Here is a 25,812-nt window from a genome sequence, read left to right as displayed (position 1 = left end):
ATGGTACTGGCATGTCTACATTCCATCAACCACCGTTTCACTGTTTTTCACAAAGTTCCAAATTTAACTAGACAAAATGGCCTTTCCTTATCACTCTGCTCCTACAGCAGAGCACAGCAGAGCCATGTGCTGCCAGTAAGCCACATGGAATAGCATGTTCTGCAAAACAGGAATGCTGTGCAGTGCTCATGTCAGAATGGCATGGGCTCAGGCAGTTGAAGGAAAAGATTTTGAGTCTTCTTGCCCAAAATTGTGGTAGTTATGCTTTTATCTACACATATTATTTTAGAAATAAATGGATTGTAAAAAGCACTAAAGTCTTAGCAGCAGTAAAAAAATAGCCTAAGCAAGCCTCCTGGCAGAAACAGCATTACCAGATTGCCTGAAAGAGATGGGGAATTTGGAAGGATTAAGGATTAATCTGTGGCTGCTTTTTTCCTGGGAAGTACATGAAACAATATATCTGCTTTGTCTCCTTAAGCAGTGTGGGTTGGTTTTCTGTCAACACCAAACATAATATGCTGAAGTGACCTTGTCATTTTTTAAAAATTTAATCAGCATTGAATCAGAACATCAGAATATATGTATCTGCCATGCTGACACTGCAATCTTTAGAAAAACATTATGAGCAAAAAAATGATTGGCAAATTTTGTCAGCCATCATTGTATAATTGAAACCCTAATTTCTGCAGGCTGTCAAGATTCCTTTCTTCTGAATTTGACTATGGTTGTGGATCAAGCTGACATTTGGCAATGGCAGAATGGCAGCTCCATTATTTTTGTTTCCATGGTAAGTACACATAATGAACTTTTTTCTTAATGATTCTTCTGCACATTACACCTCTAACAGTCTGGTAGCTGGCCTGTCACAATTCTATGGTAGCCAATATTGCTGAGGAGGAAAAAAACCCACCTATCACAAAATGAAAATATCTATCTATTCTTTCTCTGGGCAGGAGTCCATGACAAGGCACCAGGCGAGAGTAACAGGCAGTTCCTCTCTGAAGTGACTCTGATTTCATTTGTCCCTATTGTAAAAATGTTGCAAAAAATGCAGCAAAATCTGAGCCCACACATCTGGATTCCATCCAGGAATAGCCCCCTACTTTACAAAGCAGCAAAATCCTTTGAATGCCTGCACACATCTAATAGACACAGAATCCAAAGAAATATGGTGTCATGAAAATCTACTGGAATCTAACCTTCCCTACCCACACCTCCAGAAAAGCTTGCTTTCCTTGAAAAGCTACTGTATTGCATTAATGGAGTTGCAGCAAAAATTACTTTGTCTTTATTAAAATATCTTTGCTTTCATTGCTTCAAAAAGTAGTGAAATTTTGGCAGGAAAACAAGAACTTACCGTCTTTGGTTTTCTGGTTTTTCCTATTGATAAAATAATATTAAGATTCATCTACTATTGTTAAGTTTTTCCATACACCTATTCACATGTTATTCATATATTTTTCCTCTTTAAAAAAGAGACTAATAAACTCTTTAACACATACACACACACTTCACAAAGCAAGAGACACCAATATTTAATCTTCAAGTTCCCAGGTTTTGAACAGTGTTCTTAAAAAACACATTCAGCTTTTCACTTCTTGCCTTCATAATTCAGTTTTATAACAGTGAATGAGAAGAATCAGTCTGTAAACTGCTTGTACATCAGTTAATTAAATTTCCCTGGCACGCCTGTAAGTCAGAATGCAGTGCATCAGTTGCTGTGCTAAAACACGATCTAGTATTACGAAATTTTCAATTCATGTACAGAATGACAAAGCTGTGCGTTATTTCAGGAGTTTTTTCTTTTTCTTGTTGGATCATGCTTCTATAGATCAGCCTTAGACCAAGGGCATTGTTAGACAAATGGCTTACATTAAATAAACAGTCTTTTCTATGAAGAAACAGGAGATCTCCAAAGCAATAAGGAAAGCCAGTGGTGGGATCTAGGCCCCAGGTCTGTAAAAGGACTTCCAGACTTTCAATACCAAGCCAGTAAGATTAGATGTAGATATATAAAAAAAATACAGCTTGAACTTTTCACCTATGTGCTATTAAAGGCAAAGCCACAGAGATTCAGACTGATGTAGATCTCCAGAAGGCCAGGCAGAAGCTCTCTCTTGTTTGAAGGCTGTCCAGTGACATGTACCTGTGTAGGGGTGTTCTCAACCACATCCTGATTGTCAGGAAATAAACACACAGTCAGCCTAAACACAGAATCTCAGCTTTCTCTTAGCTAAGATCAGGGTGCTGAAGTCAGAAGAAACCAAAGGAAATACAGGTCTTTTGAAATGAGTTCATTCACATAAGCAGTTCACAGTGGGACACCAAGAAGGGATTGGTGCAATACCTCCATCTGGTCAAGAACAGGAAGAAAGAATTAATAAGTCTTTTCAGTGGGTACACACACTCTTGCAACAAATCTCTTTTGCAATAGCCTAATAAACACTGAATCACAGAAAAGCCTACCATTTACAAGACAAAAGATAACCAAGGCATTTGGAAAGTGCAGATGAGGTCATTAGTCCTCCCACTGTCCTTCAGTCTTTAAATATCCTTGTGCCAGGTAAATGTAATTACTAAGTATAAGCAAAATGGAATCTGTAATTTGTCTGTCTCCTGTTTACTGCAGTGCTACAAATAAAGTTACTCTGATTTTTTAGTATTCTCATAGTAGGTAGGACACTGAAGACCAGTAAAACAAAGTTATATTTAATCACTGTTCAAGCCACTAGAATAGTGATCAAGCCTCAGGCTCTACAAGCAAAACCAGGCTCTTCAACATCTCAAATCACCCACAAAGATAGCACTGAAAAGGCAGAAACTGCACTTCTGCAAGATCAGGACATCAGAGGAAAACAAGTAATTTTGCAGTGATCCTCGTTCATCACCTGCAACTACTGTGTAGCTTCTATTAAAATCCAGGCACTCATCATGTTTCCAGGTTATTCTCTTATAAGTTACTGTGATAAAACTGGCATGTTTATTTTTTGCTATGGACTTCAAGAGTAGCTAAGCATCTTACAATCTATAGAAGTCATGAGTAAGGCCAAGAGTGCTTGTGTTATTAATACAACTGAAGCACCCTACATTGTCTTTAAGACAATGACTTTCAGTCAAATAATGTATCTCACAAAGGTGGTTGAATGTAGCTAGAAAATCTGATGTAAACACTTCCCATGTAAGCATTGGAGGTGATCAGTTTTTAAGGCTTAAAACAACCTGTTGATTTAGCTGTTACTCAAGTATTTGTCCAAGATCTAAGGCAAAAAACTGGGCTTCCTCTAACAAATTTGACCTTCTAGAGTAGAAGATGAGCTGTTCTTAATATTTAAAATCTGGGAGAAAAATTCCACAACCTCTTTTGCTAAAGAACATCCATGTGATAAAACCAAAATAACCCTGGTATTAGAAGTGCTGGTGCCAATGTGGGTCATTTTGACAGAACTTGGCTGGGAATCAAATACACGTGCCAGCAAGCTCAGTTCCAACTCCTGGTGGCAAGGTTGTAATGAGTAGTTAGGCACAGTAAACTTCTAATCTAGCAGAACTACAGCCACACTCTAACCATGGCCTTAGAGCTGAGCTCTTAATTCTCTTATTACACTGAGCTATTTGTCTGCGTAGCTTTCTTCTGCTAGAGCAAAACACAAATGTGTTACTTTCAAACTGAATTTCAACACTGCATTTCTGTATTTTGTGATAGTATTTGTTTTTTATACATCAACCTAGGAAGGGCTACAAACTATGTATTTCATTTTCAATGCATAGTTTCTCTTTAACTCTTGGTGAACTTTCTTTTTGAGAGGTTATGCTCATCTCTCACGGGCATACAAACAATTTCCATGTTGGCATCTACCATTTTTACATAACTTGATCACAACAGCTTGAAAGAAAAGCAATATAACAAAGTATCCAATGCACAATCATAGGGTATCTGAAATTAACAACTCTAAACAATGACTTAACCTGGTAAGGGTGAACGTCATGGAGAAATGCAACAGAAAGATGTTCTACTTACCTAGCAAGGTATATTTCAAGCCCACAGCATCCCATCTGCAAGTCCTATTTCTGAAAACATATGGGTTCATGTGCCTTTAATGGGAATGTGGGAGACTCCTAGCAGAACACAATTAAATCACCATCAGCCTTTCTTCCTAGCACCAAATTAAACTCCGTAACCTTTCCTCGTGACTGGTTTAGTCACCAACATAGAACTCAAAGTTGGCAAAGATATTGTTTAGACTTTGCCTGAATGGCTGCTTTGTTAGATAAAGCCTGTCAAATTGTAATTGGTTTGAGAAAAGTTGATAAGGTTTCTTTTGCTCAAGTTAAAAAAAAACCAAAACACAAATATAGTCTTCTGTTAGTAATATGTTTAAGTGTACTTTCTTTCAAGCATTTCTCCCCACACCCATTTTGTTCACATCCACTGAAATTTTTTTCCACTCTATAAACTGTCAAGCAAATTTAAGTACAGCACATAATTAAAATGATTGTGTAGGGGGTAAAAGCCAGGAACTTTTCTGTTAATTTTACTAAAGTAATAGCAAGCATAATTCTAATGCATTTTGTATCCTATTCTTGATTTAACTAAATTTGTATTTGGGTGACAAGTGGGTGAGAATGGACAGCATGCTGTGTGGTACGAAATAGTGTGTAGATTGAGAACTGTCAAGGTTGCCATTTGTGTGTTGCACTACCAAGCCAGCATTTTAACAGGGATGGTTATCTGTATCTTGCAGGTTAAGCAAGGAACACAGGCTTTTGGGAAGGAAAGGAGTAAAGGGTAGTGGTAAGGCTAATGGCATTTCAAGCCACAGCTGTCCAGGAAATGATCCATGTCATTGCCCATTCCTGTAGTTTTACTACTGTGATCCAAGAACAATTCAACAAAAAAAACTTAGCACCCTGAGATAATTTGGCAAATGCTTTTCTGCCTATGCCAGCTATTGTTCCAGTAACAGACAACCTGCAGAGGCCATGCTTAGCTGAAATGGAAAAAGCTCTAGAGAAGAAGAATTATTGAAAATGTGATTAATTTACAGCTTCTCATGTGTAGTAAGAGAAAGACTACAGACCCAAAAGGTTTATGGGATATGCATGAAAGTCACTTCACCTGGGAGATGACAGGTGAAGAAAGATGACTAAAGACCTACCAAGCCAGATGAGCAATGCCCTAGATGCTAAATAGGGAGACAGTGAAATTCCCAAGAATTCTGAATTGTAGCCATTTGACTCACATGGAAACCATCAGAGTTGTGTTCTTGCTGAACCAGGGGAAGCCCTAGGTAAGCACATCCAGATGACTCAGAGGAGTTGGCTCTGGACTGAGGCAATTTCTAAACGGCAGAGATGCCAAAGACAACCCTATCATCAAATGCCATAGGTTGAGCTTTGGATGAAATACAGAATAAACAGGAAAAATTATATTTCCACTTTAATTAAGATGGTATTCAGGCTCACCCTAATTAGTTAATTTTTAGTAATTTCCTTTAACTCTTGCTATTAAACCATTCAGCTCATTAAGAACCACAGAACATCACAGATGTAATTGACTGCCTAAGAGCTGCAAGCAGTTCATTAGGTGCCTACAATCAAGCTTTTCTCCCAAAGGAAGAAGGCATCAGTAACTACCCTTCCATTAATCCAGGATTCTCTTCCTCTCTCAAAACAGCAGCAAATTACTCACATGCTAAAATCCACTGAGAGCTTCCCTTCCCAGGACACCATCTCCTCTATGTGCATCAAGGGACTGTTACACAAAGAAGCCAAACATAGCTTTTTTCAGAAATGCTGATTTCGTTAAATATTAGCAAAGCTCTATGGCATCTTTAAGCTATTACTAAAGAAAAGAGTGTCTTGAACCAAGAAACACAAGGCTGTTATTGTGAAATCCTAATCACTATGTCCTTAATACTACCAGGCAGGTCATCACTTAGGGAAAGTGACAATGTCCCTGTGAACATATTTTTTGCCTGATCTGATAATTTGCCTTAACCACCCTGTGATTGCTTCATGCTACACCCTGCAATTATTATCTGGTATTCTCTATCTGCTTTTGTATTCCCAAATTTCATAATATTTTAATTACTTCATGTCACTGTATAAATAGAGCACCCAACCAAAATTAATGACCTATGGAATACTTTTTGCCATCCCAAGTAAACATGGATGGTTTGCAGTTTTAATAACTATAAAAACAAATATATGCAGCTCAAAAAATGACCAATTTTTTAAAGAAGATCTAGGTAGTTATGCTTCAAAATTCAGAGCTAATGAAAGCTTATAGAGACCATCTTCCCATTAGTCAGAAAATTCATGAACATAAATAGGGCTTCATAACCATAAAGGTGAGTCAAACTCCTTAAACAGTAAATCAAGCTGAGTGGATAAAGAAGGGAAATGAAGAATGACCAAAGTCTAGCATTTAATTTAAAAAAAGGCTTTTAATATAAATCTGAATACAAAAATAACCAAAACACCCTACAGTCATCACAAACCAATCTTCAAGGTTTTCTCCTATTAGTTCCCTGACAGTTTGGCAAGGGCTTGTTTTCTCTGTTGTGCAGTCATATGCTCACAGGCTTCCAAAATATTTACTATAATTAAAGTCTGTTGAACTGTTTTTGCTTTTACCCATATTCTTCCATTCATTCCCAGCACCATCTCAAATGGGTACAATTGTGACAACTCTTGAATTATTTCACATTTGGGAGCCAAGAGCCTGTGAACAAGAGCAAAAACAAAAAAGTCAGAGGAAGGAGTGCCCACACTTACAAACACATTATTATTGACCAGTAGCTCCAGCAGTGCTGCTATTGTGGGAGCTATTTAAGAAACACTGAAATATTACAAAGTTGCATATACATCCAAAATAGCAATACAGTATCAGATTTTCAAGGCTCCTGTCATATAAAATAGATGCACCTAAAAAGAAAACATTGTAAATTTAGTTTTTTTCTCATTAGATTCAGAAGCAATCCCTGATAAGCTTAAAGTTAATTGATACTTTTACAACCCTTCTATGAGTTAATAAATTGTAAAAGTACACTGTTTGACCAAATGACATTTTTGAAATGCTATTTATTTGGCACCCCAGAGGTGTCTTTCAAAACATAACTTCCCTTCTACTTCAGGAGACAGTATTAAGAGCAATAAACAGACTACTTCATTTTTATTAGATAACAGCATACTAAATACTGTAACATGTCTAGGATTAAATCAAGACTGAACAAGTATTCACAAAAGCTAAAATCATATCAGGATTTAGCAGCTTACTTGTAATACGCTGTTATTTTTTTACTTGCATACAGTGAAAATTTGGCAAACAGAATGGCTGCAAAAAGTTTTTGTATCAGTTCACGCTGACTTCTGATTGGACCTATAAATCAGACAATGACAGGAATGAAAAAGCTGCTCTGCAATGCCAGATTGCTTATTCAAAGAATGATAAAACAAACAAAGAGCTCCACCCAAAAAGCAACAAAGTTTGACTATTGTTTATCCACATAACCTGGTATTCTTTGACAGTCACAAAAAAATTCTGTATCTACATCAGCATAAGCAACTCCAAAGTTCATGATACATTTAAAAGCTTATGAAACAGCTCCTGGACTAATATGTCAGTTTTAAACTAAAGATCCTACATTTTTTAAATCTGTATCTTTATTTCAGTGTTATTTATTTTTCTTTGGAAGTTGGAAAATAACGTGTACTGATGTGCAAAGATCCCTTTTGTCAGGGAAAGCTGTCAGCAAACATACACCTCTACTACCCCATGACACACAAAAAGGACAACAAGCATTGCCAAGTTTTAAACTCCAAGGCAATATGTACATACCTGAAACACTATCCTGAATGTTTGACTTCCCCAAGTCATTACTTTTATTTTCCATACTGCCTTGGCAACCACATCACTTATTTTAAACAGGTGATGCAACACCACACAAAAGAGCTTCTAAGTCTCTTAAGTGGAAAAATAAACTTTCCTTCTAGATCAAGCCATACTCTATTCAGTAAATCTGGTTTCAGTGCACTACAAGAATCACACACGCTGATTTACGAAACTGCCCACACTGCTCAGAAGAAACACCTGTGGGAATCTTACACGTGAGAGAGGCTACTTACATTTTTTAGTACTTACTTTCTTATTAGACCTAAGGAAACTTTAAAGAGGAAGCCATCTTGTCCAATTATTCCCATGCCACTTGACTTTCCACTGCTGTCTATACAGACCATCTCTGGTTCCATGTCTTTATTTGCGACAACGAACTGGCCATAAATGAGATCTCCCACCTAAACAAAATAGGGTCAAAGAACAAAGGTATAATCTCTTATAATGATTTAGTAGGACAACAATAAAAAACATCACACAGGCCTATTTGTTTTTTCTTTACAGTTCCTTTTACATTCTGGTAATGGCATTTCATCTGTGTGCAGAAACTGTGGCATGCATGTGCTACCCAACCATTCATAATAGTGTTGTTAAAAGAAGACACACAACTAACAGTTTCTACCAGCATCACTTATTTAAAAACTTTAACATCCGAGTGCCCTTTCAGATCCACCTTACTCATGAACTGCATCTGCTCCTGGCAGCACTATGAGCAAATGAAGAGTGAAGCACCCGGCCAGCTGAGAGAGAGCAGAGCACGCAAGTTACAGTCCTCCTAAGAAACCCCAGAATGGCGGCGGCCTTAAAGGTGCGAAATCCGAGGAGGACCAAGGCGAAACCATCACAACCAGACCTGCCCATCTCCTCTAACACGGGCTTATGAAAACACTTCCCCTAACAAAAGCTACTGAAATGCAACACAGGCGCCACCAAAGGACGCAGCTGAAGCGCTACCGCCAGCTAACAGGGCACCCACCTGCACGTTCGGCCTGTTCCTCTTCGTGGCGCCTTCGAAGGCCAGGTAGGACAGGGAGGCCGGCTCGCTGCCGCCCACGTCCAGCCTGAACACGTCCCCCGCTTTGGCCGTCACGATCCCTATGACGTGGTCGCCCTTCACCGGCACGTACTGCAGCGGGAGAGGAGGACAGAGGGTCAGGGGAGCGCGGACAGACGGGGGCTAACACACAAACACACACACACACATATGGACACCGCCGCACCCCTACCCGCTTCTGCTGCGAGTCCACCCAGTAGGCGCCGCCGCCCCCGGGCCGGTGCCGCAGCAGCCCGCACTTGGTCACCAGCAGCCCGGCCCCGCTGCGCCGCAGCCCCGGCCCGCACAGCAGCCGCCCCTGCGGCGCGGTGCCCGCGCTCAGCCGCAGCCGCTCGCCCTCCGCGTCCTCGTCGTAGTGCGCGGGGAGCAGGAGCAGGTCCCCGGGCAGCACGACCTGCCCCACGAGGGCCTCGGCCGCGGTGCCACGCTCCGCCGCCATGGCCGCCATGGCGCACGGCCCCTCAGACCGGGGCGGGCGGCTGCGCCTGCGGCCTGCGCGCGGCGTTCGCGGGGCGCCAGCGACACCTCCCGGCCGGAACGGCCCGGACCGCCACAGCCGGGCCCGCTCGATCCCCGAGCTGCTGCAGTGGCTCCTCGCCCCTCGCGGCACCTCCGGCAGCTGCCGGTCCGTCAGGGAGGCAGCCCGCCTTCCATTTCTGCCGGGGAGCGGCCAAGAGAATGCTAGTGCACTGCGGCGTCGGAATTAACAAACACACGGAGGTAATGCTTCCAGCTGCAGTAGTTTGCAAGGTTTTTTTTAATACCCGATTAGAATTTGACAGTAAAACATACAGCTGGTCAAATCTGAAGTGAATATCAGCCGATGAGTTTTGCAGGGAGCAGAAAAGATCGCATCAGTTGTGAAGGGAAACTGCTCACAGAGAGAAAGCATTAAAACAATCGGAAAGGATCACAGTGGATCACCTGGTCCATCCTCCGTGTCCTAGAGCACATTGCACAGAACTGCATCCAGACAGCTTCCAATATCTCTAGATAAAGAGATTCCACAACCTCTCTGGAAAATCTGTTCCAGTGTGGGGTCACCTGCACAAAGTTCTGCCTCCTATTTAAACGGAGCTTCCTATGCATCAGTTTCTGCCCATTTAGTGGTGTCCTAGTGGTTGGCACCACAAAGCAGAGCCTGGCACCTCCCCTTTAGGTATTTATACATATTAATGAGGACCCCTATCAATCATCTCTTCTCAAGGCTGAACAGGCTCAGCTGTCTCAGCTTTTCCTTGTAAGAGAGATGCCCGATCCCTTAACCATCTTCATCCCTGTGCTGGACCCGCTCCAGGATCTCCGTGTCTCTGTCACTGGGGAGCCCAGACCTGGACACAGCACTGCCGGAAGAGCCTCAGCGGGGCTGAGCAGAGGGGTAGGATCACTTCCCTGGCCCTGCTGGCAATGCTCTTCCTAAGGCACCCCGGGATACCATTGGCCTTCTCGGCCACAAGCGCACTGCTGCAAAACCTTGTTGTCCATCGGCCCCCCCGGTCCTTCTCCACAGAGCTGCTCTCCGGCAGATCACCCCAGCTCCTCCCGGTGGTGGGGGTATTCCTCCCCAGCTGCAGGACCCAGCATTTCAGGCTTTTCTCTGCCATCCCTCCAGCCTGTCGAGGTCTCTCTCAAGGGCGACAAAACCCTCTGAAGTCTCGGCCGCTCCTGCCCGTTTTGTGCCATCGGTGACTTCTCCGAGCAGGCCCTTCACCCCTCCGTCAGCTCCGGCGGCCGGCGCTGTTGCGGAGCAACCCCGCGCGTTCGGGGCCGGGCCGGGCGGCAGGAGCGGGGCGGGCCCGGGGCTGCCGTCCCGGGGCTCTGGGAGCTGCTGCCGGCAAGGAGCCGGAGCGGGGCTGCTCTCCGAGGGAAGGCGAGCGGCCACAGCGCATCCCGCGGCACCAGAAGCAGGGCAGGGACACCACCAGCTGCCGAGGACTCTCTCGGAGCGTGAGGCGAGGCGGGGTAGCGGGCCATGCCCTCCCAGGAGCTCCAACAGCCGGCGTAGGGATGAGGAGCGGGCCTGCCCTGCTTGCAGCCTAGGGGAAAGGGAGGGGCCAGCCCGGGCTTAAATGGAGCCCGGAGCAGGGGGCGTGGGCGGCCTCATTAAGGTCACCTGGGGCCGCTATGAGAGCAGATAATGGGACTGGATTTGCCGTTGTGCTAAGTGTCCGGGCTCTCTGCCCCGGCATGGATTCAGCCCCCTTGACAGCAAAGAAAGGCTCCTGTTTACTTAAAAGCTTGTGTTTACTGGGCTGGTAAAGCGTGTGCACGGAGATCTGTGCCTTTCCTAACTGTGGAGTGAGTGCTTTAGCTCCTTGCCTCGCATACACGTGTAAAAGATAGCTCTCATAGATCAAACAAAAATCACCCCTTAACTGTCCTCAGAACTACTTGCCTGTTCTTTGAGTACCTCTGTAGAAGTTTTCTACGTCGTGTTGTGGTTTTCAGGTTTTTTTTTTTTTATTGTTATCATACAGACCTAGAATTGGCAGCATGTTTTAAATAGCTTATGAATTATGCATGTCTAAACAGTAAGGTGAAGTTTAAGCTTTTTTTTTCTGCAGTGATTGTTATAACTGACCTGTCCACTGGAGCTTTTAAGAACTAAACTACTGCCAAATAACTTGTATAAATTGCAAGCTTAGTAAAAGGTAATCTCATAGTCAGTGACACTGACTACGTGTCACTGCACTTTAAACACGAATTCTTAAAGCCCCTAACTCAATTCTGACATTGATGTCTAATATCTGTCTGTTCATTGTCAGTAGATTTGGATGGAGTCTCAGTATCTGAAGCAATGCCTGGGAGATTGCTTGAAGAAAGGACTGGCAGAGGTTGTAGAGCATCGGCCAGCAGATCCAATAGAGTATCTTGCACACTGGATTTACAAATACAGAAGAAACTTAGATGAAGAAGAAAAGGTGGATCCACCTTAGGCAAAAAAAAAAAAAAAAAGATTACTATAATATAATTGATGCTATTTAATATATCTTCCATTTTTATATTTAATTGATTCTGTGTTACCTCTGAAATAGAGAATACTGGAGAGAGCTGAGCTGGAAGAAGAACGGGTGGCAGCCCAAGCAGAACTTGAAAGGTTAAAAATCGAGGAAGAGCAGCAGAAACTGGAAGAGCAACGGCAGGTTATTAATGCTTAATAATAGATCATTCCAAGCAGCATATGGTGCTGTGGCATCTTGGAGCTCTATGTATACTTCTAATAGCTGTATAATGATTTTGATAAAGGTGACATAAAGCAGGCATTTTAATTTCCCTTTTCTGATTAACTGAAGTTATTAGTCAGCACATGGGTAGGAAAAGTTACATACTATGCAGTAAAATGTTATTAAAAAGTGATGGCTGTTAAGTTAAAAGTCAGCCAGTTTAGGAGTTATGTGAGAAGTAACTGAAAGTACTGTTTGGGCTTATAATATGAAATTAATATAACATCTGTGTTTCTAGCCATTTTTTGTAAAGGAGTCATGTGAACCCAGGGTTGCCATGGTGATGTTGATGTGACCTGACTGGATTTTTTTGTATGGATGACTTCCATGATGTTAAAATCAAATGCTTAATTTTAAATTTATGCTGATCACATTAAGCCCAGCTCTAGTGTAAGATGCATTCATTTTATTTCACTTGCAGTTTTAAAATTTGGAGTTTAGTAATTGGCAAACCAAAAGTAATGTGCTTAAGGGTTTCATGAGTGATGTAAAATAGTAAATGAAAGTAGAGATTGTGTCTAGAGATAATTCACTGAGAATTAAATAAATCATTTCACCTAAGCTATGGGAAAGATGTTGAACAATACTCACATTAGATGCATTTTTTTAACCTAACTCAGTTTTGTAGTCAAATACTGAGGTAAGTTTTGCATTTATGTACCAAAAAGGAATAGAAAATTATGACCATGTTTGTAACTGCTCATAAAATGCAAGAGCAGAAGTATTCTCTAAGGTTGTTGAATATAAATAGATTATGCAGTTTCTGAAGTTCTGATGTAATAAGACTTGTGTTCCCAATTAATAAACACTCCCTGTTAGATATTTCCAGTTGTAAATACTGAAGGTTGCTGATGGACATGATTAATGTTAATGACATTGCCTGCCAAATTTTTCTATAGGTTTGATTCTACATTGATTCCTCAGTGTATTCTAGGTACTACACAAAGTATCAAAGAACTTAATCCAGGAGATAACTAATACAAACTGGGAAAGAGCTTGTGTAATGAGACAGTATCTGAAGTGTGTACACTAACTTCAGTTAACTGTTTTTTCTTCCTCTTGGTAGTAAAGCTTCTTTATCAAATACCTTTTTCAAACCTTTGAAAATGATGATGATGATAATGAAAGGATCTTGTTATTAGCATAACATAGAAATTATGTTTTATGCTTACTTTTTATTTATTATTTCAATATAAAATACATTGTAAACAATGTGGTGGAAAAGATACATGTGGGGTTTTTTTCTTTCTAATTTGTCCTTTCTTGTACTGATTGCAGGCTGAGTTGGAGAAAGAACTTGCAGAGTTGGAAGCACAGAAAAAGGAAGCTGAAAGGAAGTTGCAGCAGGTAGATCAAGAGGTTTAAGCCAATGCTTAGTTGGTGGTTTGAAAATACCATTTATCAGCCATTTTTTACAGATGCAGGCATCAATTACAAAACACAAAGCAGAAGTGTTGAACTAACACATAGTTAAAGAAACAGGAGTGGAGATAGGGGGGAATGTTTAACACATGGCTTCTGCAGTCTGGGTTTTATACTTGAATTTTGGTCAGAGCAGAACATAAATTTACTCCAAAAATCCAGCATAAGGTCAGCTTACCTGATGTTTCCACATTTCTTGGTGGTATTTATTAGAAAGTTTTATAAAATAAGCATGTCTAATTGAAGTACCAATATAGTAATATTTTACAGGGTGTTAGCATAAAATCCATTTACTGTACCTGGAAAAAGAGCTGTGGTTTGGAATTGCAGTGCATCTGGATTCTGCTATCTTAGTGGTGCATGGGAATTTACACTAACAGAAGAGTGTCTATACAGATATCCACGTTTATGGTCTTTTAATGCTGCTTCAGTAAAAGCATACATGGATCATTGGCATGCTTATCTCCCTAAAGCTTTTAAATCTCTGTGGGGCACAGAGTATTTTAGAAATACCGAAGTTTTTGGAAAACTCTGCTAAAATACTGACAAAACATAATTGTAAGAAGATGAACATATGAAAGTGACAAAAAATAATATATAAAAACTTTAAATTGCTGTTAATTAAAAAAAAAAAATTAAAAATAGGGCTAAGCATACCAAGACATATTCCCATACTACTAAACTTTATAGCACTTATCTAAAATGTTCTCTTTACATTGATACATAATGTCATTTTAACACACCTGAAATGTGATTTCATGACATGGGACATTTGACATGAACTGAAAACTGGTTTTCTTTACCACATGAAAATGAACAGGCAATAGCTGAAGTTACAGATGAACCTGAGGAGCTGGATGAGAGTGAACATGTAAGTGTTTAGAAACAGATTATTTTGATTCTTAAAAATTTGCTTTTCTGTGCTGACAATAGATTTATGAAAATATAACTTATGACTGTTCTTAGGGTCAGCTTTTCACAGGTATTTTTTCCACTGAGATAAATCAGATGTGTATGCAAGATCCCATATAGCCCCAGTTTTTATCATTTTCTGATAATTACATATTTTAAAATATTCTTGAGGCTTTGGGCATATTTTATGGGTTCTTCAATAAGAAAATTGTAAAACCAGAAGGGAAAATGAGTCTTAAGTGTCTGCTACTTTCTCCATGTGCCAAGTTTTCATGCCTAAAGGTGTTAGATTCCCTTGGCTTTTGGGGATGTTATTTCAGGTTTTACAGTGACATGTTTGCTACAAATTACAAACAGATTGATAAAATAAGACATATATGCTTGTACTATTGATTCTGCCCTCAAAATCACAATGCATCATCCAAATTTGCTGGATTTTATAATAAAAGTCTGGTGATGACATTAACTGTATTCATTCTATTGAATGGAAGAATACATGATTATACTGATAAATACCAACTTGTCTGCCATGGGCAGGTTTTTCTATTTTCCTTTTTACAAAGCTCAGTGAATGCTGGTAAGTGGTAGAATATTTTTGTTGTTGTTTTCCAGGATCAAACAGACCTCCCAACAGTAATAGAAGAAGAAGAAGAGGAAGAAGAAGAAGAAGGAGAAGAAGAAAATTAGAACTGACCTGAGAGCAGTAAATATATTTTCTACTCATTACGTGCTATCCCGAAGTGTAGTATCTTGATTTATGTATTTTATAAATATAACTGATTTATGTAACTGTTTCTCTGGTGTGTGTTTTCAAGGTCTTTGTATAAAGTCTGTTATTTCTGATACCTATTCTTCCTTTTTGTTCTTAAAGCATTGTAATTAGCATGACTGATTTATAGGAAGAAAATTGTAGCTGAAGTGAAAGCAACAAATATATTTTCTACTTGTTGCATATTGAAGTAACCATAATAAATAACAATATAACTAAAGTGTCAATATGATTTGAGGATAGATGCTACAATATGATAATTTGAATCAATGTTAAAAGAATAAAATATTACTGAAAATTATTTTCAAGAATTGAATGGTTTCTGACAGAAAAAGGGAATGCTCTGCAGATTAAAAGATGGAGAGAGTATTCTGGACTTCAAACTTGGTGCAAAAATCCAATCAGTATTCCCAAATGTATTTGAAAGAGGAAAATTTAACTCTGACTCAGTAGATACTAGAAGATCTTGTCTCCTAGAAGTCATGAGGTGATCTAGGTCTTTATCATCGGAAGATATATTTATTATTAGAACCTTTTTTGGGTATTGTGTGGTACTAGGTAAGCTGCAAGTGTCTGCATGTTAGTCTTGATTAATCAAGTTTTTAAGACTTTACTGCATTTTTCTTGAATTTGTAAATCAAGAAATTAAATGTGTTCTCTACTAAATACCATCATTATTTCTAAAACTTTACTTCTAAAAACTTAGAAGAATATTTTGTTTGATCCATGGTTATCTATAAAAATAAGTTAAATAATACCTAAAGATTGCGTTTTTAAAAGAACAGATGTTTGCAATCTTGGTATAGGTTGTCAAGAATGTTCTATGTCTCTTTGTTATAAATGGAAAAAACTTCAGCATCAAGAAATCCTGCTGTTCTATAAAATGTTCCTTTGCATCTATGCCTTCTACTACAGCTTAGATGGTCATGGCCAATATTGTGTAATGAAAATAGCTTTCATTAGAAAATCAGTGCATAGTTAATGCATTCACTGCATTCTTCAGTCTTGGGATGAAAGAGATTTTTCTGATAATTTCACTTCAATTTTTTTAATAGTATCGCTGAGTCTAAGTGGTTTGCTGTCTTTGGCAAACTGTTAAAAATATCTGTACACCCAACAGACAAGGGTCAATCACATAATAAATGTTTTCCTGCTCTGAATAACTTGCCTTGATCATGTAGATCAGACTAAGAATAATCCTACAAAATTTTAAAAACATGAGCACTATTGATATTTCTATATATTAATATATATTATTTTTTCCCTTTAAGTATCTCTATTAAAAAAATCCTGTGCCCATCTTATTGCTACACTGCTTTTTGAATGCTGCTAACAACCATGTCTTATATGAGCATCCTTAAAGTCATTTACTGGGTATAAATACTTAGAAATGTTTGTGTAACTTTTGGAGTCATGAAAAGTGGAACTATTTCTTGTGTCTAAGTGGTCAGGCTTTGCTATCTACAATAATTTTGATTGGTTTGCAGTTTCTGTGATAGTCAAAACTTTTCCAGTGACATGAATACACCCTTGTGGTTGATGTTCCAGAATTTGACACAGTTTACAATTATATTTGTTACAAACAGTTACAATAGAATCATTCAAGGACACACTTTGATACCACAGTTCTTATTACACCTGTTAACACTGAATACACAGCAGCCTCTTGTGCCAATCTCAAAGGGATGGAGTAAATAGATAAACAGATGGGATTTGTTTTTTAAACAACATCTATAACTGATTCATAATATTTAGATTAACACTTCCAAAAATTGGTAACTGATGTTCATTTTCAACACTTAATGTCCAGCCATGTTGACCATGAAAATTTCAACCTTCATACAGCCTTCAGAAAGTAAGATACTATTTTAAAACATGCTAGAAATTAATTCTGATGACATGTTGCTTTCATTTTTTTATCCTTTAATCTGTTTGTATCTTTGTTTGATTTTGTTATATGTGTGTCCACTAGAGTGCATCCTAAATAAGCACACTGGAAGCTCTGTCAACTACAGCCTATGAAAACTGCAACTTCTGTTTGTCATTCTGTTTCAGCTTATTTTTAACTATGACTTTTTCTTTGTGATGCTGCAGTTCATATTCCTCACTTTATTTCAAGGAAGGAAGTTTTGGATGGAAACTTTTATCAGAAAATTACTAAGCAAGGGTCAAAACAAAATAGATTCCAATTTACCTGTTTCTTTATTGTTAGGTACAGAAAACTTTTCTTGTTAAAATGTTATTTATAGGAATTCCCATTTTTTTCAGGATCTGATGTGCACAGACGTGGTGCATTACAGCTTTATAGGAATTCTTATCTTGGATATGTGACAAGAGGTAAACAGTTCTTGGCTCCATGCTTTCTTGAGGTGCAAACCTGCCTGTAGGTCACTTGAAAATGTAGTTCACAACAAAGATTACTTCTCCTTGGGTGTCTAAACCTGGAGGGAAATAAGGGCAGCTTAAAATAATTTTTGCCTTCTCTTTCTGAACTTTCACCTTCTTTGGAATTTAGCAAGCTAGAGCCTGGAGGAGGATGGATTACTCTTTTAATTACTGCTCATGATGTGATTTCAGAAGTGTTAGCACAATTTAACCACTGCATAAAATGTAAAATTGTACATTGGAAAGAAAAAAAATAAGCAATTACATAAGGTAGCTTCATCTGCAGCTTATACTCCCTTTGAATAAATTTTTGTGAAATTTAGGAAAGAAGGATAAAATTCATAGACAGATGATGCAAACTGTCACTGAAAATAAGGCTCTAAATACTGACAGAAAATTTATGAAATTGTCATTTTTCCTTTCTTCAGAGTAAGAGCAGTCTTGTTTGGGCTGTGAGCAGGCCATGTGCAGATCCTTCAGAGAACATGCTGATAGTAACATGCCCATTCACAGCTGTTCTCATTCCAGCAATACTGAAGCACAAGGATGAAAACAGATATGAAGCCCAGAATAGGACAAAATGATCCAGATTAACTGTCAGTCTGCTCACAGAGGTGAAAACAGCTCTGCAGTGTGAGAACCTTCTCCTGCATGGAGAAATGCATGTTGCAGAAAATACGTTTATTTTAAAGTTATCTTTTAATGGAATGGGTTTTATTCAGTTTGCAGTCCCCTTTATGATGAACGATTTTCCTTCATAGTCTAAAGGAACTAACTTATCTTTTTGTTAGCAGAAATTTTATACAGTAATTTGCTAATGGCAATGGGAGCCATATGAATTAGTCTGGATTAAATGTTAAATCGAATTTCTCTGAACTTTGCTAATACAGCTTACTCATATTTGAAGTCAGCTATTAATTGCTTTACTTCTTTGAAGAATTTCCTGTACTTAAGTTAGAAAAAGAGCAGTGTTGTCTATTGACTACAGCTAGAAATGGGAGTCTAAGCCTGTTATTTCCTGATAAGGACTGATGTACTTTTTAAAATATTTTACCAGTGTACTTATTTGCTTTTACAGTTTTGTTTTTGAGTTGCTGCTTTTTTGGAGTTTCTGTTTGGGTTTTCTTGTGGGGGAGTTTGTTTGCTTGGTTTTATTACTTTTGTTTGTTTTCTGGTGCTGCCATTATAGACCTTCATGCAGTCATTGTGTTTTATACTTGAGTATTTGTTACAATTCATACAGTGCAAGGAGTTATACTATTGCAAGCATTTGTACAGGCATTGGGCTAATAGTAATGGAAGAAAGGCCAGGTAGAGGAAGGTGCCCTTCTTTGATCTGGCACAATGTAGTAGATTTTTTAAAAGTTAAGCAGAAGACTCATTCTCAGAATTGGAGAGTTCTCAGATGTATATGCAACTTCAGTACTGTGGGTCTTCCCCGTTAACTTGTACATCATAGAATCATTATCATTAACCAAAATTAGTGTTTAATTTAGATCAGAATTTTTGTAATCTATGCTGTTTTTTATTTTAAATAAATTAGAAGATACTATATAATGAAAAATTACATTTATGAGAGCCTGTCTGAGGTAGGTCATCCAAAATCAATGCCCAAAAATTCAAACCAAATTAATACATTAATACTGGGCATGTTTGTTTTAGCACCTGAAAGTAAATGCACATTCATACTGTCAGGTAATGGAATGAGTAGAGAAGGTTGCCATTTGGTTCTTGTTGATTAATCTTTCTTGAGTTATCTATTTCAAAGTCTGTATTGACATTTCTGTACTGCTACAGAAATATATGCATCACTAAAAATTCCAAATTTTCCCCCATTACTTTCATCCATCACAATTTAAAAGTTCAGTGTACTTTAAATGATGATGTTAAGCTTGGATTTGACTTAGAAATAAAAATTGATATTTAGGCATATTGCACCAAAGTTATCTGAATAATTTTAGCTTCTCTAAGGGTATGTAAAATGTTTAAGAATTTTTTAATGAACTCCCCAAGGGAATTCTGCCATTTTCTCCATGTAGTTACTCATGGATCTCAATAGAAGTTGATATAATAAAAATTTTGGGGTTTTCTTCCAAAAATCTTGGGAAAGTACTTGTGGAAAATGTGACTTTAGTTTGATGCAAGAACCAATTGGTGTTTAAGTTCAGCAGATTAGTTTGTTCAGCGGTTCCTTCATAGTTTAGATGTTGTCTAGTAGATGGCAGATAAAGAAATTGGCTTTTCCTGGTGGAGGAGGTGCATGTATGTTTGAACTTGATCAGTATTTTGGTTAGTCTGTTTTTCTTAATGAACTGAGTCATATTTTCAGCTCCATTATAGAGCTGATTGTTGTTATTTGGTTTCAAAAAAATTGAGGCAAACCCTTTTTTGGTGTACTGAAGATGCATTCCAAGGATCTCAGTCTTGGTCTCATTGAAGTTGCTGAAAAAGCTGTGGTTGAAACATAAGAGGATTGAACTCTCAACTAACACAGACTTCTACTCCTGAGAAACCATCTCCTAGTTATTAAATTTTTAATGCACTTAATATTAAAACAAGAGAGAAATGATTGCCTCAAATTGTATCTGCAAGGCAGCACAGAAATAAAAAGAGCTTAATTGTGGGGAGGGCTGGAAAGAGGAAACATTCAGATAATAAATCATTTCCATTTCAGCAGAGGGGCACTGCAGCTCTCTTTTGCTGTGTTTCTAGTCACATTCCTGGGAGTGTGTTAGGCTTCTCCAATCATTCTGCCCAATTTCTGCTCCACCTCTTGGATGTACTTGCTTGCAGAAATGACTGGCTGCACACAGACACACCTGTATTTGGTTCATTATCGTAAGCAATTGCGGTTTTGCCACTGATGTGTTTAGTAGATAAGTGAAAAAAATTCTGTTTATTTAGCTGATAATTGTAACCTGGGAAACAGGATCTGTTTGTTTGATTGTAAGCCAGGCTGCACTGAAAAGTTACCCTTAGGCCCTGACAGCTGAAGATTTCTAGGGCTGGATCTGGGGTGCAGTTCTGAGGCAGCTGTTCCTCAACATTTTTTCTGTGGGCATATGTGTCTAAGTGGAGCCTATAGCAAAAATGCACCAGTATTTTGTTTTTCACTTGAACTTGGGTTAAATGTTTTTGTATTTGCTTGTATTTTAAAACCATTGAGTCAGATTTATTGGTAAGAATCATGAACCCTATAAAAACTACCACTGATGATATACTAAAGCACTGTACTGAAACACTGACTATTCTCTTATCTCAAATGTTTGTGTTTATAGGCACCTGCCTCTTAGTATCTTTAGGATAAATGGTTTTGCCACTGCTCACATGTAGGTTGCTGTTAACTGTAGCATGTTTTCCCCTTACCCTTCTTATGTGACTGCTCTAGGTTGTTTTTTTTTAAGCTATCACTTAAAAACTCAGCATAGTTACGGAGTGTGAATCTGTCTAGGAATTTGCTCAAGCTTTGCATGGCACAAAAAAAATCAGGAAATACAGCCAGACCTGTATATTTCTATACATTTGGCTTGTCTCTTGACAAAAAGCAGGGTTCTTTATTTTGGTGCAGTTTCTTCAAAAGTCTCTCCAGCAGCTACAACTCTTTCATTATTTTGTGACTACAAGAAAGTCACCACTTCTGTGTGGTGAGGTCATGCAGCTGGCATCCATATACCAATATTTTTTTCCATTACCAATATTCCATTTCCATTACTTCTTTAAATCAAAGGACCATCTAAGCTTTAGAGAAAGATCCACTGAATTCTCTCAATTTTTCTTTGTTTGGTAGGACAAGTAAATTCCTAATTTAAGTTTAAAAAAAATTGCTTACAGTATTATGTTGTTATGAACACCATAAAAATGAAACCCACAGATTTGAATAGGTTTGCATATTTGTGCACTCAAAAATCTGTAAATTAATTTCATATTTTAGTTTCTAAGGAGATCAGGTCTGTGCTTACTGAATTTGCTGGCAGGAATCCAACCTGAGTTCCTAGTAAAACACTCATGCCAACTGCGTGGGAATATCTGTATGTGTCTTAAAAATAATTACACATTGAAATGACCTGACTGACCTTGCTTCTAAAGACTTGCAGAATCCCAGTGATGTGTTTTATGGTGCTGCAGAGGGGGAGAGGGAGCAAACTAGAGCTGATTACCCACAACCTCTCATTGTTGCTCTTGGGATTCTAAGCCATTGGTAGCAATTGGGAAGAATTTAACAATTAAGCTGCAGTATAAACTTGCCATCAGTTTTCTATTAGCCAAGGTTCGGAAAACAGAAAAGAGGATACCTTGGAAGAGTTGGCCTATGCCAAGTGCTGATTTCAATACCAATTTTCAAAAGCAGAAAATGAGATGCTTCACTTCACTGGCTAAACCTTCTAATATGTATGAGTCAAATGTTTTTTCTTCTCAGGGTCAATAGGAGTAGTTGATAGGTTTTGATTGTAGCAGGTCTGCTCTGATCTCTGTTTTCTGGCTGATTTACCAAACTGTTGAGAGGCCAAAGGCAACACTGGTGTTTAATTACAAGCAACACAGATTGTGGACATAAAAAAGAAGTGGCAGCAGGAAACCTATAAGCTGTCAACCTCCTGTCAGGAAACAGGAAAGAGCCCTCTGCATAGAAATCAAGTAATTGATGTGAATGTAGGAAATGTAGGTGCTCCTTAAATTGATTAATAGGAAAACCTGGAAGAGGAAAAAAGAAGAATCAAAGGTAAGAAAATATTGGAGGAGAAGAAAGATAGAGATATACCCTAAGATCAACTCTTTCACATGTTTAGCTATGAGCTGCTACCTGTGGGGAGTCTATACACCTATGTAGGGTAGGGTTTAAGATGGTAAAGGGATTATGTTTCTCTTTCTCTTTCCCTGCCTAGTAGAGCTGCAGGCTTCAGTTTCCACTTAAAGCACTAAAACTGTCTTCTTCCTTGAGATGATCTAGTGTCGCTGGTTTATTTTCTGGAGTTCTGAGATTTGTGCATAACTTGAATTCTCTCCATTGCAAAAATGAAAAATGTTGATCTTAAACCTTAAGAATAAAATTTTGAAGTTTATAGTCCTAATTCACATTGCAAACACTGATCATATCCAGGAGGTTTTTTGAGGGCTTTTTTTGTTCATTTGAATAATTTTTCACATTTTAGTACAACAGATAAGGCATAACATTCCAGGTACTGATATTTCTCATTGCTACAAGTGTTCTTGTTGCTAAGGGTCAAAGCAAGATTGTTTTTGTTATATAAATTTATTATACATTATAATTCTTGAGCTTTTTAGTTTGTTTCAGGGTAAAAGATTTGAAAGAAAAAAACAAGTGTCATTATGAAACTCTGAGAAGGCACCTATGTCTATAAGCCTAAAGATCTTTTGGTTAGATCCATTTCCCATTCCATATTCTATTAACTGGAATCTAGAAATATTGATGTGTTGTGATTGCTGTGTGAATTTTTGTATAGTACTGTTTATATACTTGTGTTAGGTGATCCTGCATACCCTTCTTCCATTACTTAATGGATGTTTAGACAGATATCAAAGAGTAGTTTTGGCTTTGTTTTAGTTCAGACCTGCTTATCTGAAACTGCTAAATGACTAACTGCAGTGAAATCTGTCAGACATAGATAAAAGATAATAATCTTTGCTGGTTGTAATATATTTGCCCAGGTGAAATATGTGAAATTGCTACCTAAGTGGCAACCTTCCCAGTCTGGATCAGCTGTAGTAGCAAGGTGAGGTTGGAGGATTTCTGAAAGATGTCACCAGTCAGTTGATTTAGTTAAGAGTTTCCTGCAGACCTCATAGCACCAGTAGAGCATTTGAGCTCTGTAGCACTGACAGTGAGAGAATTTCCTAAAAGGCTCTGAATAACCACGGATAGGAATCATGGCTCAAATGGATGTGGGATGTGTGCAGTATCTTTTTCTCCTGATAGCCATAAAAGTCTAATTCTTGAGATCACAACATTATGTAGTTATTTTCAATAATGCAAAATGCATGTAAAATTATGCTATGCATTATTTACTAGATTAGTATTGAGTGTTTGAATAGGTGTTTGCCTGTATCAAGCAGTTCAAGTATGCAAATATTTTCATTGCAAGCACAGAAGAGTAGGAAAACATACACTAGTAGGGTAGGAAACATACACTACTTCCCTATGTGTAGTGTATGTGAAACAGAATACTTGTAAAGGGTTTTGGTCCAGAGAAGTAACCACAGTTTTATACCAGATGAAGGAAAAGTATGTTCCAGCATTGTTTCAAAAAAAAGTCAAATGTGTCTGAATTTAACCTAATGTTCCTTGTCAGGAAGCCAGAATTAATGAATTCCACAACTGTTCTTGCAGATAGGTTTCTTAAACCTGACTTCATGTACTAAAGTCAATATTTGTTTCAAAGTCCAAAGACCACCTGTACTGTAAACATCTATGAAACACTGCAGCAGAAACTGTTGGGTAATAGATAAATGCATCAGTCTGTTTCCTAAGGTACTGAGGAAATCCTAATGGTTTGCACTGATAATGTCACAAGACACGGGAAAGCAGAAGATCATCCGGAGCCCAAGCTGCTGGAAGCCAGCTGAGTTCCCCAGCCAAGCAGAGATAAAGATCTATGGCTGTAATGGGGTTTAGTCTGGGCAGGTGAGCAGACCTGTCATTCACAGCTAAGAGCCCTAGCTACTCCCACAGAAAGAAACTGTGGCTGCTGTGGATCTCGTGTGTGATCACACCCCATGCAATTGAAATTAGGGCTTGTGCTTTGTTACATGTCAGATGACAGTCTTTCCCTAGCCAAACAACCGACCATAACAGCTGGAAAAAACATCCAGCAAAATACATAGATGGCTTTTTGTAAGGTTTTAGGGAGATAATTTCTAATTGAAGACTTTTCCATACCTTCTAAGGCATCATTTTAACAATGAATGGGTGAATTTACAGCATTTACTATGGTGGCTTATGAGTAAAATGCTAAATATGTATGTTGTACACTGCTACATTTGCAAACTGAAACTTTTAATTGTGTGAGGTGAGCATAGAACACGGCTCTATTTTTTCATTTCTACCCTCTCATCATTTGTGAAGGATACAAAGAACTTGTGATTCTGTTGTAATAGGGCTTCACATAAGCATGTACCACAAACAAAAGCTTGTGCATTGCTCTACAGAGCTTATAACTTAAACAGGAAAACTGCTAAAGACTAAAGGCAGAACTGATTATATACCAGTGTGGTTTAATGCTATTTAAATGAAGCAATAGTAACCAATCAGCAAATGGAAAACTTTAACTAATCTAGCTATTTTTACACCATTTTTGGTACAACAAGGGTTATTTATGAAAAATGATTACAAAAAAAGACTTTAATTTATCATTATCTTGGGATTGAGACATGAACTGCTAGTACTTTTATTAGGTGAATAAATAAAAAAATATATTGTATTCATTTCTGCTAATTTTAAAGAAATAATGCTCCCAGTGTAATTACCACCAAGATATATTTTAACAAAAGCCCAATTTAACCCCAATGTAGATTTAATTATTTCCTAAGAAACTTAAAGTTGCCACTTCATGTGTAAAGGCCTGGCACATATTACTTTATAACATGGCCATGAACTACCTGTTCAAGTTGGTCCTGCTTTGAGCAGAAGGTTGGAGTAGAGACTGTCCAGCTTTAAACATTGTGATTCAGTGAGGCATTGGAATAGAGAGTTTGAGGTCAAATAGATGCAAAAAGGACAAGCACAGGGGAGAGAAGCAAAATTAATTATTTTCTCTGGTATTGTCTATAGAAAAACCTGGAAACACTCATTAGGAAATGGCAGGGATGGCAGCTGGGAGATGCAACAGAGGACCCCTCTGAAGCTGAAATTACTGTGGAGTTAGATAGAGTGCACAGCAAGAAATTGCTCTGACTGTAATTGGTATTTACTCAAAAAGTCATAAAAGCCCTCCAGAATGAAAGGGGTGAATTGCTCATGGTCATGTGCAGGAGGTCCCATAGTCCAGTCTGGAGAAGGTGAAAGGTGAGATGAAAGAATGAATGCTGGGTGATAGACACCCATCTCAGGGCACACTACCTTCTTTCCTGCTGCAACCACAACCTTTTTTTTTCAGTTCTGCAGTATTTATTTTACCCTGAATGTTTATGGGCC

At 38.5% G+C, this 25,812-nt stretch overlaps 2 protein-coding genes across 8 annotated transcripts; one reads left to right on the top strand and one right to left on the bottom strand.

Annotated features, from left to right (window-relative positions):
• Window positions 1-6,429: 6,429 nt before the first annotated feature.
• On the bottom strand, window positions 6,430-9,390 carry EXOSC3 (exosome component 3). Its single transcript, XM_054276956.1, has 4 exons — window positions 9,124-9,390; window positions 8,874-9,023; window positions 8,147-8,298; window positions 6,430-6,727 (listed from the first exon to the last, which is right to left on the bottom strand). The coding sequence occupies exons 1-4, from the start codon at window positions 9,388-9,390 to the stop codon at window positions 6,526-6,528; spliced, it is 771 nt and encodes a 256-aa protein (XP_054132931.1). The 3' UTR covers window positions 6,430-6,525.
• On the top strand, window positions 8,983-15,579 carry LOC128937333 (DPY30 domain-containing protein 1-like). 7 transcript variants are annotated; one of them, XM_054276962.1, is made up of 7 exons: window positions 8,996-9,048; window positions 11,516-11,602; window positions 11,720-11,872; window positions 11,987-12,094; window positions 13,454-13,522; window positions 14,418-14,468; window positions 15,122-15,579. In XM_054276962.1, the coding sequence occupies exons 3-7, from the start codon at window positions 11,726-11,728 to the stop codon at window positions 15,194-15,196; spliced, it is 450 nt and encodes a 149-aa protein (XP_054132937.1). In that variant the 5' UTR covers window positions 8,996-9,048; window positions 11,516-11,602; window positions 11,720-11,725; the 3' UTR covers window positions 15,197-15,579. The 7 variants fall into 7 exon arrangements, with proteins under 7 accessions (XP_054132933.1, XP_054132934.1, XP_054132937.1 ...); XM_054276963.1 differs by lacking the exon at window positions 8,996-9,048 and adding an exon at window positions 10,560-10,603; XM_054276960.1 differs by lacking the exon at window positions 8,996-9,048 and adding an exon at window positions 10,753-10,952.
• The last annotated feature ends 10,233 nt before the right edge of the window (window positions 15,580-25,812 follow it).

The sequence above is a fragment of the Melozone crissalis genome, unplaced genomic scaffold (assembly GCF_028551555.1).
Source record: "Melozone crissalis strain CALT ecotype California unplaced genomic scaffold, PUWL_Pcris_2 ptg000019l_1, whole genome shotgun sequence".
NCBI lineage: Eukaryota > Metazoa > Chordata > Aves > Passeriformes > Passerellidae > Melozone > Melozone crissalis.
Note: the sequence above shows the minus strand (reverse complement) of the source record. Positions and strands in the feature narration are given on the sequence as shown.